Genomic DNA, 16,666 nt, shown 5'->3' with positions numbered 1-16,666 from the left:
CTCTATACTCTTAGATCTCCCTTAGTGACCTACAATATCCGATACTGGTCGTGGTTGTGGTCTCTAGCAATTACATTCCAGCCTTGATGTCATATCAAACATTAATCCTTAAAGGGAAACCCGTTCAGAAGTCCCTATACCTTTAAGAAATGTCTTCTAACTACTTAAAATAAAAACATTATAAATACGAATACATAAATAAATAAATGAATAAATAAATAAATATATATGTGTGTATGTATGTATGTATGTATTTATATATATATATATATATATATATATATATTATTTATATATATATATATATGTATGTATACATTTATTTATATGTGTATATCTATACACATATAAATACATATATATGTATATATATACAGTATATATGCAGTATATATATATATATATATATATATATATATATATATATATATATATATATATATATATGTATAAAATATGTATGTATAAAATTTCTCTACGAAATGATCACCAGCAACACATCGATCCTTCTTGCTTGTATTCTCTTCATGGATATCAAGGCCCTTCCCTCTCTAATCCTTCCTCACTTTCCTTCTCCCACCTCCTCCCAAACCTTCCCAATATACTTCTTACCAGCCTATCGTGCTTGCCTACGACGGGACTTAATTGTTTAGCCCAAGTTATCTAGAGACCTTGGTTTAGCCAACTCTTCTTTCCGAAAGCGGAGTGTGGATGCTGAATGTCAACGAGGGAAAATTGGGATAAGTTCTTGAGATCAATTGTCTTCAGATAGTCCGGAGAATTAGCATTATTATTTATTTATTTATGTCAGTAGATGAAACTTATTCACATGGAACAAGCACACCAAAGGGTCCAATGACTTGAAATCCAAGCTTCCAAAGAATGTTGGTTTCAGCCTCCTCCCGTAGCAGACCCCACACTACAGCAGTAACTGATCATGATACAGAGCCAATGATTTTTCATCGCCCTGGGTGAGACGAGAACCCGCGACATCTGAGTGGTATTCCACGACCTAACCACTATACCAGCGGACCACCTGGGTATTTGGATATTTGAAAAGGAGACAGATGTTGGGATACGAAAAACTTGGGGAAAAATGCTTAACATCCATAAAACGATGGAGCAGGAAAGGGAGTCTTGAATTGGTTCAGTCATGTGCGATAGGTGGCGGGGGGGGCGGCCGTTAGGCTGCATAAAAGAGCACTCAGCTCCGGAATCATGAGGAAAGATGAGAAGAAAAACCTACAAAATTTTGAATACACGGAATGTTTGAAGTACTGGAACAGACGGGTTTAAATTCGAATATTCAGTCAGAGACTGCGTGAGTATGCAAATTAATGATGACCTGCCCACAACGTGTAAGGGAATTCGATATATATACCGCTTATGAGCCCTTAGCGTAGGTTGAATTGAAGTGAATATAGAATTTAGACCAAAGGTCAAGCACTGGGACCTATGAGGTCATTCAGCGCTGAAACGGAAATTGACAATAAAAAGGATTTAAATGTGTAACAGGAGGAAAATCTTGCAGTTGCACTATGAATCAATTGTTAGGAGAGGGTGGAAAGTAAGATGGAAGAAAAAGAATACGAAAGGAGGTACAGTAAAACGAACGAAAGGGGTTGCAAGTAAGGGCCGAAGGCACGCTGCAAAGAACCTTAAGCAATGCCTACAGTGCACTGCACGAGGTGCACTGACGGCACTACCCGCCTACGGGAGCCTTAGCGTAGGCGAATAAAACGGGTATTGTGGAAATTTCCCGCGAGGACGTCCGAGCTTGATTCGCCACTCGGAGGATGAATGTGACAGTCGTATGAATGCACAACTAGCACCGTCAACCTTGAAGACAAGACTACTGTCTTTTTTATTACAACACGGTACCCCGCCAAGAATTCAATCTTATAAAAAAATATGTAAAGTGACTGTGATTCATAGTGTGGACAACCTTTTATACTACCTTGCTTAAAAACAACTCTTAGCCTCTGTACTGATTGATTTACGGGCTTGCTTATACATCTGCCCGTCAGGTATTTTGCGAGTGTACACCGGGCCAGCAAAAATACTAATTATTCTTGTGTTCTCTATCAAGGTGGAGTCTCGGACTGAACGGCAAATTTAGAGCCCTCTCAAAGGAGAACAATGGATCTAGTGATTTGAGGAGATTTTTGTTTCTTAAATCGTAAAATATGTGACTTGTATTGTATTCGGCGACTATCTGTTGATCAAATACTGAACGGCCTTTATTTGTCAATCATTCGTTTTTCCCTGATGCCGATCAAACGAACTTTTGACAGAGAGTGATTAATCAGATTGCAAAACTTAGGATTCGAGTATTTACTGTTCGTACTGGATGCTGTTTAAGTATACATTAAATTAATGTTTTGTTGTTTTTCTTTATCTTTTGTTGTTTTTATTTTTGTTTTGTTGTTTTTTTTACTGTCACCTGCATTTCGCTACGTCTTTCTTCGATGTTTACTATCCTATGGAAAATCTCCGAAGAAAAGTAAATGTGCCTCGTAGCAAATTTTTATATGAAACCTTAAATTTTCATATGAAACCTAATAATAATAATAATAATAATAATAATAATAATAATAATAATAATATAGCCTATTTACAACAGCAAGGACACGTCTGAAGCTCGTCCTTTGCAAATCCCCTAGCCCCCTGCCCCACAACTTCCTTACAAACTGTAACAATCGAGTATTAAAACGCATACAGACCTCTAGAGAGAGAGAGAGAGAGAGAGAGAGAGAGAGAGAGAGAGAGAGAGAGAGAGAGATTAAAGATTGCCCTCAATCTGATTCGAGACTGTGAATAATTCTAGGGGCAAGAGGAAAAAAAAAGGCAATATGTTGGTCTGATGAACACCTTGTTAAGATGGTTCCCCTGATACGTCAGCATCGACATGTCCCTTGGCTCTCTCTCTCTCTCTCTCTCTCTCTCTCTCTCTCTCTCAAAGTCCTCTTGGCTACGTCTTGATTAATCGAGCTTCTAAGTAAATAAAAAAAAAGAATTGAGAAAGGGGATGGAGAGAGTCTAAGGGATAGGAATAGGATGAGAGGCAATACTCTCCTTGGCAGACTCCGGCCAATTTTTTTTTTTAATTCTTCGTAATAAATGGTTGGCTTTGAAATTCTGTGTTGACACTGAAATTGCATAATTTCGCTCGTATATCGTCGCGTTGATTTCAGAAAGAGATATCTTACCCATCTTGAATTCCTGGTCGAGAAGTGACCGTTATAAATGTTGTTTGTGAACTTGTTATGCATATATATTAGTATATATGTATATATAAATATAAATATATATATATATATATATATATATATACAAATATATATATGAGTGTATGCATATATGTGTAAATATATGTATAGTATGACATATGTATGTATAGCCTATATATATATATATATATATATATATATATATATATATATATATATATATATATATATATATATATATATATATATATATATATATATATATATATATATATATATATATATATATATATATATATATATATATATATATATGTATACATACATGCAAGTATTCTTTCAGATCAAAGGCTATTTCGACTAACATCCAGGCCCGAAGAAAGAAAGAAAAAAAAGAGAAGAAAGAAAGATGAAATTTCACCAAAAAGGAAGCAACAGACCTTGTTACCCCTTAAAAGAGAAAGGGTCATGAGAATCAGGAAAAACAGAAGCAGAGGAGAATTCTAGAGGCGAGCAGTTGAAGGGCGTCTTTAACCCGTAAAATCCTAAGATAAATACCGATTTCCACACAGTAAACGTTAGAAAAGGTATCCTGACGGGTGTTACTAAAGAACATACAGGTGCAGATGCACACTAAGCAAGAGGGTCTTAGTTTTCAAGGCAGTTTTGACAACTGTTTCGTACCTGTCTTTATGATATAACTTGATACAGCATTCAAGTCACACATAGATAGATAGATAAGACTTAGATAGATAGATAGATAGATAGATAGATAATTTTACCTTAGTACACTCACAATTACATTAAAATAATTATTCAGTGCCCAGAGGCAAAAGAGAAGCATCTTGTTGCACTGTCTTGGAGCTCGTCTTAAGACTGTTCCTGGCATCTCGCAGTACTGTCTTGGGCATCTTCAAGTACTGGCACGGGCTCCTCTTGGGATTGGCTTGAGTACGTTGCTAACTATCTTATGTCACTGTACTGCCTTTGGCTCATTGTAGAACAGTCTTAGGTATGTTGTACTGTCCTATATCGTCGCACTGTCTCGAAATCCTCTTAGGACTATCTTGGGTATGTTGTTGTACTGTCCTATGTTGTTGTACCGTCTTGGGCTCCTCTTAGAACTGTCTTGGGCATGATGTTGTACTCTCCTATGTCGTTGTACTGTGTTGGACATATAATTATACTGGCCTATGCTGTTGTATTGTCTTGGATTCCTTTAAGAAGTGTCTTGGGCATGTTGTTGTACTGACTTTGGCAATGTTGCTGTAATGACCTATGTCGTTGTGCTGTCTTGGGCTCCTCACAGGACTATCTTGGGTATCTCGTGGTGCTTTCTGAGCCCCCACCCCCTTCCCCGCCTTTAATACTAATTTGGGCTTCTCTTAGTGCTATGTTGGATACAGCGGGCTTTTTTGAATATGGTAGATGTAAAATTCGCAATGTAACTGGTAAATCAGTATCTATTATTATTATTATCATTATTATCAATATTATCATTATTATCATACATTAATGGAATATGGAATGGAATGGAATGGAATAGGAATTTTAGGCTTAACGCCAAACGCTGAAACCCAGTGGATCATTCAGCACATTATTATTATTATTATTATCATTATTATTATTATTATTATTATTATTATTATTATTATTATTATTATTATTATTATTATAACAGTAAATTTACATGAACTAAATAATTGACTTTTAAAGTACAAAATTTCTTTCTGACACATTATTATTATTATTATTATTATTATTATTATTATTATTATTATTATTATTATTATTATTATTATTATAATGCGGACACAATCACATGAAACAATCCGAAAAATAATATCAACTTACTTAGCAAAATTCCTCAGGCAACAGTAAGTTCAAGAGAAAATATGTATTCTAAAACATAAACGAAAGAAACCAAATATACATATAAGCACTAAGAAGTATTAATTATTCTCTCCATAAGGTTGCTTCCAAGGATCCACATTGCATTCTGATATGTGAAACTTTCTTATAAGGCGCTAAGGAGAGAGAGAGAGAGAGAGAGAGAGAGCAAGAGTTATTATCTCAACGATCCCGGATCTTCGTATATATATCATTTCTTTATCTGATGTGATGTGGGTTACACGTACATTTGTGCATACGAATGATTTAGCAATTGTGAAAAAAATTATAATCACTTGCGTATGTATGTATGTATGTATGTATAACTTATATATATATACACCTGTATATATATATACAGGTTATCTTGAATATTCAACTTTTATGCACCTAAAATATTAAGATTTGCTGTAAACCTAAGAGCTGACTTTTTAATATTCGTAAATAATATTTCTCGGAGATATTTAATTGAAAAGGAATTAGTTACATGGTACAGGTAGAGGTAAGCTCTACCTGCACTATGTAACTACTTCCTTTTCAATTAATATCTCCGAGAAATATTATTTAAAAAGTCAGCGCTTAGGCGTACAGCAAATTTTAAAATTCTAGGTGCATAAAAGTTGAATATTCAAGACAACCAGTTAAAATCAAGGATATCTAATATCTTCATAAAGTTTAACGAAATCCAAGAGAATTCGGTTTCTACGTAATTAAGTCCATGATATGAACATAAATAACCATTAATACATCTTTTAAACTTTTGCTTAAAACCGCATAAATAATCCACACAAGGCGAACATTCAACACCATTTTTGGTAAAAAAAAAAAAAAAAAAAAAAAAAAACCGACACAGGTAGACATGCACAGCGTTTAACTCGAAATTAAAACCAGACACCTAATTACTGCATTACTGCCAATTACCCACGTAATTAAAAAGGTAATTTGCAACACTTCGGACGGGGAATTACCCATAGGAAATCGGTAATTACTCTAAGAAATTGATTCCGATACGGTTAGCACGTAAGTGTTCGCGACAACCGTGACCAAAAGAAAAAAAAAAAAAAATGATGTTTATGAGGGATAAAGTGGAAAGGAATTAACTTCCTCTAATTGGGCTGTCTGTCTGTCTATACGATTCTCATGCTCAGTGCTACCTGTCTGTGAGATTTCATGCTCTCTGGAGCTACAGGTCTATGGCATTCTTATGCTCTGTGCTGTTTCTACCTATTACAGCTCTTTTCTGTGCTACTTTTGTACAAAATTATGCTCTGTGATGTTTGTCTGTTGTATCTGTATGGTCTGTGCTGTCTTATGCTCAATGCTACCTGTCTGTGAGATTTCATGCTCTCTGGAGCTACAGGTCTATGGCATTTTTATGCTCTGTACTGTGTGTACTTATGACAGCTCTTTTCTGTGCTACTTTTGCACACAATTATGCTCTGTAATGCTTGTCTGTTGTATTCTTATGGTCTGTGCTGTCTGTCCGTCTGTACGATTCTTATGCTCCGTGCTACCTGTCTGTGAGATTTCATACTCTCTGGAGCTACAGGTCTATGGCATTTTTATGCTCTGTGATGTTTTTCTGTTGTATTCGTATGGTCTGTGCTGTCTGTATGTCTGCACGATTATATGCTCCGTGCTACCTGTCTGTGAGATTCCATGCTCTCTGGAGCTACAGATCTACGGCATTCTTGTTCTCTGTGCTGTTTGTACCTATTACAGCTCTTTTCTGTGCTACTTCTGTACAAAATTATGGTCTGTGACGTTTGTCTGTTCTGTTCTTATGGTCTGTGCTGTCTGTCTGTCTACACGACTCTTATGCTCCGTGCTATCTGTCTGTGAGATTTCATGCTCTCTGGAGCTACAGGTCTATGGCATTCTTGTTCTCTGAGCTGTTTGTCCTTACTACTGCTCCTTTCTGTGCTACTTCTGTACAAAATAATGCTCTGCAATGATTGTCTCTATATTCTTATGGTCTGTGCTGACGTATGTCTGTACGATTCTTATGCTCCGTGATACCTGTCTATGAGATTTCATGCTCTCTGTACTGTTTGTCCACAATACTGTCCTTTTCGGTGCTACTTTTGCACACAATTATGCTCTGTAATGCTTGGCTGTTGTATTCTGTGCTGTCTGTCCGTCTTTACGATTCTTAAGCTCCGTGCTACCTGTCTGTGGGATTTCATGCTCTCTGGTGCTACTGGTCTGTGGCATTGTTATGCGCTGTGCTGTTTGTACATAATAATGCCCTTTTCTATGCTATTTTTGTACAAAATTATAATCTATAAAGCTTGTCCACTGCCTTCTTAAGGCCATTCTTAATCGTCCCCCAGATTCTTATGCTGTGCTACTTCCTTATAAATTCCTCATATCTCATCTACCTGCCATTAAAGATTTTGCTATCTAAGCTGCTTCTCTAGAAGAAATGCTTGTCTATAAAATTCTTATGCTCTTTGCTACTTGTCCATAAGCTTTCTAGACCCTCTAATGCTTGTCTGTAAGAATCTTATGCTTCTTCTACCTGTAAACAAGATCCCTAAGCTCTACAGCTTAGCAGCCTATAAGATCATTATGCTTTGTACTATTCTTTGACATTACAGTGGTTCTTAACCTTTTTATTACCACGGCCCCTCTAAGAGTTGGTCCTTCCCTCCACTCCTCCCCCCCCTTGCATCTATAAATAAAATTCCCTCCCAGATTTAAAGGAAAATAAAAAAAAAGGTGGGGGGGGGGGAAAGAGAAGGGGTGTTTTAATTCTTTCGGGAATTAATTTATTAGTAAGATACCTGACACTGCTTCTTAGCGGCTCTTGTTAAGAGAATAACGAATATAATTAGAGAATTTTCAATTTTCCTTAGGGCTCGCGCACCCCCTTGGAAATTGCTGACATCCCCCGGTTGAGAACCACTGGTTTACAATGTGTTATTCGTGTATGAGATTTCATGCTCTACTGTACATTACTCGTCTATTATGTCTACGATTGCTCTTAATTTTACTTATGGGATTCAAAGGCTTTGCGCTACTGGTCTAATGCTTTATGCTACTTGGTTTATAAAGATTCGCTCAACAAAGGATAGCAATGAACCTGTCAATCATGCAGGTGGCTTCAAGAAAGATCTTATAGCCTGGTAGGGATTTACCTTCAAAAGTAGAGATAACTGGAGGCAGTGGTTGCATCGAAAACTTCCCTTTTTACGTAAATAATAAAAATATATTTAAGATGATGATACAACATACTGAGAATTGACTGAGAGCATAAGTAAACTAACGCTGCGACACCGTAGATCAAAGATGACGACATGCAGATACTAATTCATTATCTGTTTAGATTTGAGTACAGATAAATTTCCCCGGCTGTGTCTGCGTTCGTCAAGTTAACAGACAGCTTTATGGAGCACTATGCAAATGAATGAAATTCGAGTTAGGTTTACAGGCAAAAGATAATGCCTTGCGCATGCGCATGTTTATTTGTGTGAGGATTAACGAGCATGTTTGTTTTGTGAGAGGTTACTGTTTTCACTTTGATTTTAAAATTTCTAATTTATAAGTTAATGTTTTAAATGATTAAGTTGAACCTTAGTTTAAATATCTCAGCCGATATACTGATTCGTTTGTCATTTTGTTTTCCAAAATAATACACAGAAATAAATATTTATATATATATATATATATATATATATATATATATATATAAAATATATTTGTGTGTCTATCTACATACATATATATAAATATATAGAAATATATAAATACTGCCTATTTACCTATCTATCTACATACATATACATACACAAGCACACACATACATATATATATAAGATACAAATATTGTCTATCTACCCACATATCTAAATACATATACATAACCATATATATATATTATATATATATATATATATAACTACCTTGAGCCTCAGATCCCGAAAAAAAAATAAAGGTACAGCTATTCATCACACTGAAGCATCTGGCGACTTCGTAAAAAAAAACGTAAAAAAAAAAATAAAAAGAATGGAAAACAAAAAAGGAAAAAAAAAATAATAAATAAATAAAACTACACAGCGCAAAGAATCCCTCGGGGTCCGTCCGTCCGTGTCGAGTTCCCCGTCGGCAGCTGAAGAATGCGAGAGGTCCCCGGATCACCAAATGCCTTCTTGAAGTAATGCTGCCTTGTTTAAATGCCTTGTTACGTTTTGATCGTCGTCTCTCTCTCGGTCGCCACCTCTTCTTCTTCTTCTTCTTCTTCTCGTCTTTGCGTTGTTGAGAAGCTGCGCCGGAGAAATGCTTTTCGAGGTTTCTTGCGAAATGGTGTGTTTGGAGCCAAGCGTTTTGTGATGTGCAAGGCTGAATTGTTGATATAATGTTACCACTAATATCAATAGCAAACAACAACAACAGCAACAACAACAACAACACAACAACAACAACAACACAACAACAACAACAACAATAATAATAATAATAATAATAATAATAATAATAATAATAATAATAATAATAATAATAATAAGAGGATGATCCATGCCTCAAGGAATGCCCTCAGACTTCCCCTTGCCCAGGGTAACTTTAATCCAGAATAATAATAATAATAATAATAATAATAATAATAATAATAATAATAATAATAATAATAATAATAATAATAATAATAAGAAGAGGATGATCCATGCCTCAAGCATGATCCATGCCTCAAGGAATGCCCCAGACTTCCCTTGCCCAATAGCGATTTTAATCCAGAATAATAATAATAATAATAATAATAATAATAATAATAATAATAATAATAATAATAATAATAAGAGGATGATCCATGCCTCAAGGAATGCCCTCAGACTTCCCCTTGCCCAGGGTAACTTTAATCCAGTATTATAATAATAATAATAATAATAATAATAATAATAATAATAATAATAATTATCATGTATAAGGGGCCAGCGATGGAGTAGAGGGCATTGCTGGTCCCCTATGTATACCCACACCCATTGTTTCAATAATAATAATAATAATAATAATAATAATAATAATAATAATAATAATAATAATAATAATAATAATAATAATAATAATAATCTCTTAATAGTATTAGTCACTAAAATGGTGAAGTAGTCCAGTGGTGTAGATGTAAATATACATATTTCTAAAATATACATTTACATCTACACCACTGTGGATTTCTTCACCAATAATAATAATAATAATAATAATAATAATAATAATAATAATAATAATAATAATAATAATAATAATAATAATAAATCAGCAACACAAGTATCAAAATATTACCGCTAACGATGCCATTGAAACTCACATACAATCCCGGTGGAATTTCCATTAGAGAAATAACATGACGTCTGGTCTTTATAGCCGTTTATAGACGCAACTGCATCCATCCCTTCTTTACCTTTCAACCTCTATTTCCTCTCCCATCCCAGTCACATAAACCCCCTACTTGCCTTCCCACCAGGGCCACCATTAACTGAGAAACATCTCCTTCAGCCTCGCGCTCACACACTCGAGAAAGTATGCAGGCCCCCTCGACGTTGAAACAAAACAGATACCCAATTATGCAGGTAGTCCTCAAAAATAGTCGCTGTTGTCCTCAAGCAATGGCCGCGTTAAAGATAACCTTTAGATTTTATCGTCCCAAATCGAGAGAAATGAATAGGAATCAGGAATGCAAAGTATTCCCGAAAGGAAATGTGGGAAGGGGGGGGGGGGGTTGTCAAGCGAGAGGGCCTTTCAAATCGCCTCGCCAGGGTCGCGGGAGCGGTGGCTCCGAGGTCGCGCAGGGTCGTCTTTTGTTGACCAAAGGGATTGTGGTTAACGGGTCGTTGCGTCGGGCGAGGTCAGGTGAGGTCGTTTGATGGAACATATGTTAGAGGGGCTTTGAATGGCCTGAATTGGACATATTCCAAAGAGTGCCACTGCAAACTAATAAAACAAAAATATCCGATATATTCAACAGAATCATTACCATAGCAACGAAAATATTTTAATAAAATAATTGTGTATAATAATAATAACAGTATTATTACTGCTGCGGTTGTTATGAAGAAAAACTACTATAATTTGCTTTTACTATACCGAAAATAAAAAAAACTTTAATTCCTACATAATTAAACCTGCATGTACATATTACAATACATAAGCCAGCAGACATACTCGTACACAAGAGGTGAAAATAGTAAAAATTTTCTCATCTAAGACTAATGCATATCCTTATCCTAAGATCCGTCTCATGAAAACTTTGAAGTGTTTATGACAGGCAATTTTATATTGAGTGCTGCAGTTTCTGTCAATGATATTTACTTCAAGAAGGTTAAAAATGGGTAAACAAAACGCGCATTATTTCGCTACTATGATGAATCCATTTGCAAGTAGATTCTACGCCAACTAATTCTAGCAAAGAAAAGTGTACTTGTGGTTAGACGCGACCGTTCATCTACCAACGATTTATCTAATAAACAGGTCTGTGATGTGGATAGCTAAATGCCGTTACGTAATTTAATGGTTAATAAAGGCGATTGCAGTTACATATCAGAGGGATATTGACTTTGTTCCTCCTCTCTACACATCCGTTCAAAATGAAAATGAAATTATCTAAACCCTGACAGGAAGACATACATATTCTTCCAATATGCCAATCGTAAGCTTTTACTTCCCAGAAACATGCACACTGATTATAGGCGGGCTTGTAAATGCTCGTTAAGTCTTCGGCCAAAGTGTAGGAGTACCCAGTGACTAATGCTGTGAACGTTTTCTACATTAGGGGTTTCATATCGTTGACACGGTTTCATCCACGACCTAGCAGTTAGTTAGTATATCAATCGGTTCAATGACTCCAGTCGTTTTTCTCTGAGCCACCCATTTAGAGGAAGTACTCATATAGTACAGATTACACACACACACACACACGCAAACACACACACATACATATAGACATATGTATATATACATGTATATCTCTATAAATATATATTATATATATATGAATAAAAAAATCTTGTATGTATGCATGTATGTAAAGTCTACTAAATCACTCATTCCCAGGAATGTAAGAAATGAATAAAAAAAAAATGATGTATGTATGTATGTAGGCAAAGCCTACCAGGAATGCAAGTATTGAATTTTAAAAATATATAGAGTATACTGTATATATATATTATATATATATATATATATATATATATATATATATATATATATATATATATATATATATATATATATATATATATATATATATATATATACATATTCACAAACACGTGTACTGTATACTGTATATAATAATAATAATAATAATAATAATAATAATAATAATAATAATAATAATAACAACAAACATGTGCTTAAGCAAGCAAACACAAGCAATCACATCACCGTAAACCCCGCGACCCGTGACAGGACGATGAACTCCTCAAAAGCAGCAGAAACGACTCCAACAGATTTTAATTCTCTCCGGTTCTTTAAACGTTAATGAATCCGTCTGTCATACAGTTGTTATGGCCCCAGCCAGCTATTATTCTTAAATGAGCTACACTGAGGTTTCACCTCCGAGCAAATTTCAATTCCATTATCGTTTTCCCAGCATTCCGTTTCTCGCTTTTAAATTGTTTTTTTTTTTTCATTCATTTCTTGTCTTCCTGGGAGTGAATGATTTAGCAAACTTTACATACATACATACGTACATACATGCATGATTTTTTTTATTAATTTCTTGTCTTCCTGTTAATGAATGAATTAACAAACTTTTCCTATTTACAGACATACACACATACATGATTTTTTTTATTAATTTCTTGCCTTTCTGGGAATGAATGATTTAAAATTTTTTTACCTATTTGCAGACATACATACATGCATACATACATACTGTACATAAATACATACATACATACATACATACATATATATACACAAGTTTTTTCATTCATTTCGTGACTTCCTGGAAATGAATGGTTTAGCTGACTTAACATGCATACATACATACATACATACATACGAACATACATACATGATTTTCTTTCATTCATTTCTTGCCTCCCTAGGAATTAATTATTTACCAGACTTTACATACATACATACATACATACATAATCATATTAGGGTTCGTATACAAGATACATATGAATAACATTTGTAGTAGTCTACTTCTACAACAGTTTTAATTCATCTTGCTTTTTGCATGCGTCTCTACCATGTACAAGTGTATATAAATTCATAAACACAACATTTACATTACTTTTAGTCTATTCTTAACTCTTCTATTTGATTCTATGCTTTTCTTGCTTATAGGTCGAAATTTCTTTATTTTTATTTGAGAATTTTTCCTATTTCAACTATATTTTAGCTTTTAAATATATTCTGTGTTGATCTTTACGCTGTTCGTTACTACGCATCTCTTGTGTCATATCTGTATGCAGAGAGAGAGAGAGAGAGAGAGAGAGAGAGAGAGAGAGAGAGAGAGAGAGAGAGAGAGAGAGAGAGAGAGAGAGAGAGTTTCTCAAAATGACGCAATTAAACAAAATAAATAACTTTATCTGCACGCGAGACAACATCCTGTCACGGGCGTATAACTCTCAAGTAATTAAAACAAACAGGTGCGCTAGCCGGCAGGTGTGTGGGCGGTGGGTGGCAGCTCATTTCCAACAGATGAAACCATGTTGGAGTCCGCCCGCCCATCACGCCCTGAAACAGCTAGGTTTAACTCCCCTCCCCCACCACGTCCTCCCCTGAGGTAAGGGGGAGGAGGAGGAGGAGGAGGAGGAGGAGGAGGAGGAGGAGGACGAGGAGGGGGAGGATTCTACGGAGTCTGAGGACCTCTGAAGGATTGGGGTTGGGGGCAAGAATGGGTTGGTATGGGTGGGGCAGGGCGAGGTTCTGTCACTGCTCCTGCAACAACCACTAACCTCATCCAGCTGACCCCACCAACCCCTACTTCTCCTAAGACCTGACCCACTCCCCATCCCCTATCTCCCCGAAGACCTGACCTCTCCCAATCCCCTACCTCCCACAAGACCTGACCCTCTCCCCACCCCCTACCTCCCACAAGGCCTGACCCTCTCCCAGTCCCCTACCTCCCACAAGACCTGACCTTCTCCCCCCACGACACCCACAATTCCCCCATAACCTCAGCGCTAGTGTATAACAACAGCAATTAAGGCATTTTGTGGTCTCCCTGACGAGCTCTTGCGATGATTACGAAAGGCTGTACTTTCGCAAGAATTGGCCTGACATCCCATCTCCAGTTGAGTTTGTTTATGGTGGTTTTATAAGGCAGGTGGGAAAACATCTGTCCATTTGAATTTAGGAGCGAGGGGTGATTAAAACCCAACGCAATGTAGGGTGGGGGGGTGGCATGTCGATGTGTCGCCGGTATGCAAAACGATTGCTGAAATGGCGTTGCAAGAAAAACATAGATGGAAAGATTTTACATTCATCATTTCGTGGAAGATTATTGCAACCGATGTGACTGGATGGATAGGTGGATTTAGATTTAGCCAGCCTTGTACTGGTACGGGTTCTTGCTTTCCAGCAGCCCGTAACTGATGATTGAAATTCTGCTGAGACAAGGATAATTAAAAATTCATGTAAGTACAGCGATGTGACTGTTATCGCTATTAATAGGGCGTGTAATAGCAGTGTTGACTGTTAATGAAATCCATTTAAAGAGATTTAGCGTCCCTTAAAAACTGCAGTTATTTACATTCCTCCCCCGGATACGTTAAACCGAAATTTAAATCATTCTCTGTAAATAACCTGTACAAGAAGAACGAAAACTCTTGATATGGAAATGAACATCTTGAAATTAGCATACGCAACAATCTTGCGCGAAAAATAATTTGTCATTTCCAATTTTCACTTTACGGGCTTTTTATTCACTGATCAAGAAACATGTGTTCGTATATTTCTTCCCATTACTTTCATCACTATCTACAATTTTCCTAAAGGTGGTGCGAAGCCCAATACATAAGCTGAAATAACTATAGTCACAAAAAATAACTATAGTATAAGAACTTATGTTTTGAAATACATAAGCCTGAATTCATTCTGTTAATAGACTTGTTCATGCTTAAATCCCTTTGTAAAAATACTCATCTTTACCCTGTCAGATTGACTATAACAACACAAATTATGTCATTATAAGGGCTATTTGCACATTTCAACTAGAAATGATTACAGATTTTAAAGAGAAATGACCCAAATATAATTGTCCACTTTAAGATGTTATGGTGAACTTTACTTAGGTGATAACATTAGGGTGGAACGGAATATAAAATCTAGGTCAAAGGCCAAGCGCTGGAACCTATGAGGTCATGCAGCGCTGAGAGGGGGATTGAGAGTAAAAGGTTTGAAAAGTGTGATAGGAGGAAAACCTCGCAGTTGTACTATGAAAAAATTGTTAGGAGAGGGTGGAAAGAAAGATGGAAGAAAGAGAATATGAACGGAGGTACAGTAAAAGGACTGAAAGGAGTTGCAGCTATGGGCCGAAGGGAAGCTGCAAAGAGCCCTATGTAATGAATACAGTGCGCCGAGTGAGGTGCACTGATGGCACTCCCCCCCCCACCCCACAAGGGACAAGACGATTTGCAATGAGGAAAGCACTAGTTTAGTGCTTTATACAATGTAACCTATCCCATTATTATCATTATTAATAAAAGCCATTAAACAGCTTACGTAGAAAAAATCTGATTGAAACAAATATTTACAAAAAAAAGGCTAAAGGATAAATATATAAATAAATAGATAAATAGATAAAGTAAAGACAAAATACATGCCAAAAATAAAATGAAAGAATAATAGAAAGACGGAAGAACTACCGCAAGGTCTTTTCAAATAAATAGTAAAGGCTTGATTGAGCCACATACAAAAAAAAAAAAATAAATAAATAAAAAATAAATAAATAAATAAAAAATACAAGATTGGTCGATGGGACTAATGCAAGCTCCTTATAAACTAACTAATACGCAGTTAAGCAAAGGCAAAGTTACGAGATAAAAAATGACATGGCTAATGAAAATAAGATCAAGAACGTAAACACCATGTAAAAGATAAGAGAAGAGAAGGGGAAGAGCCTACGACAAAGGAAAATGGTCCCTATGAAAAAATGTTTGAAGGCGCAATGTTGATAAGAAAAAAAACTCAAAAAAGACATAAACGAAAAAACCTACATTGTCATGGCCAGGTGTTTAGGTGGTACCTAAGAAATTGAACAATACTCTTAGGCAAAACTATCAAAGATGTAACCTAAAATCATAAAAAACTAAAATTAAAAAGGAAAAACCTATAATGGGTTGTGTCCAAGTGCGTAAATGTTACCTAAGACATGGAAAAAAATACTCTTACAAGAAATTAAAAATATAACTAGACAAAAAAATAAAAACCAACGAAGTAGTTAAAATAAAAAGGGAAAATCTATACCAAGGTTTATGACAAAGTGCTTAAATTGTACATAACTTATGATAAAAAATTATTCCTAAGAAAACAAGATTACAGACGTAATCTGGACCACAACAAATATCAATAAAAGATGAAAAATAATAAAA

The 16,666-nt window shown here is 35.6% G+C and overlaps 1 protein-coding gene across 1 annotated transcript in view; it reads right to left on the bottom strand.

Moving 5' to 3' along the window:
- Positions 1-14,086, bottom strand: part of LOC136832994 (osteocalcin 2-like) — a 40,925-nt gene extending 26,839 nt beyond the window's left edge. Inside the window, exon 1 of the mRNA XM_067094645.1 lies at positions 13,842-14,086. Coding sequence (XP_066950746.1) covers positions 13,842-14,086 — 245 coding nt within the window. The remainder of the gene's footprint in view (positions 1-13,841) is intronic.
- Between the last annotated feature and the right edge of the window lie 2,580 nt (positions 14,087-16,666).

Source organism: Macrobrachium rosenbergii, chromosome 51 (assembly GCF_040412425.1).
Source record: "Macrobrachium rosenbergii isolate ZJJX-2024 chromosome 51, ASM4041242v1, whole genome shotgun sequence".
In the NCBI taxonomy this organism is placed as follows: domain Eukaryota; kingdom Metazoa; phylum Arthropoda; class Malacostraca; order Decapoda; family Palaemonidae; genus Macrobrachium; species Macrobrachium rosenbergii.
Note: the sequence above shows the minus strand (reverse complement) of the source record. Positions and strands in the feature narration are given on the sequence as shown.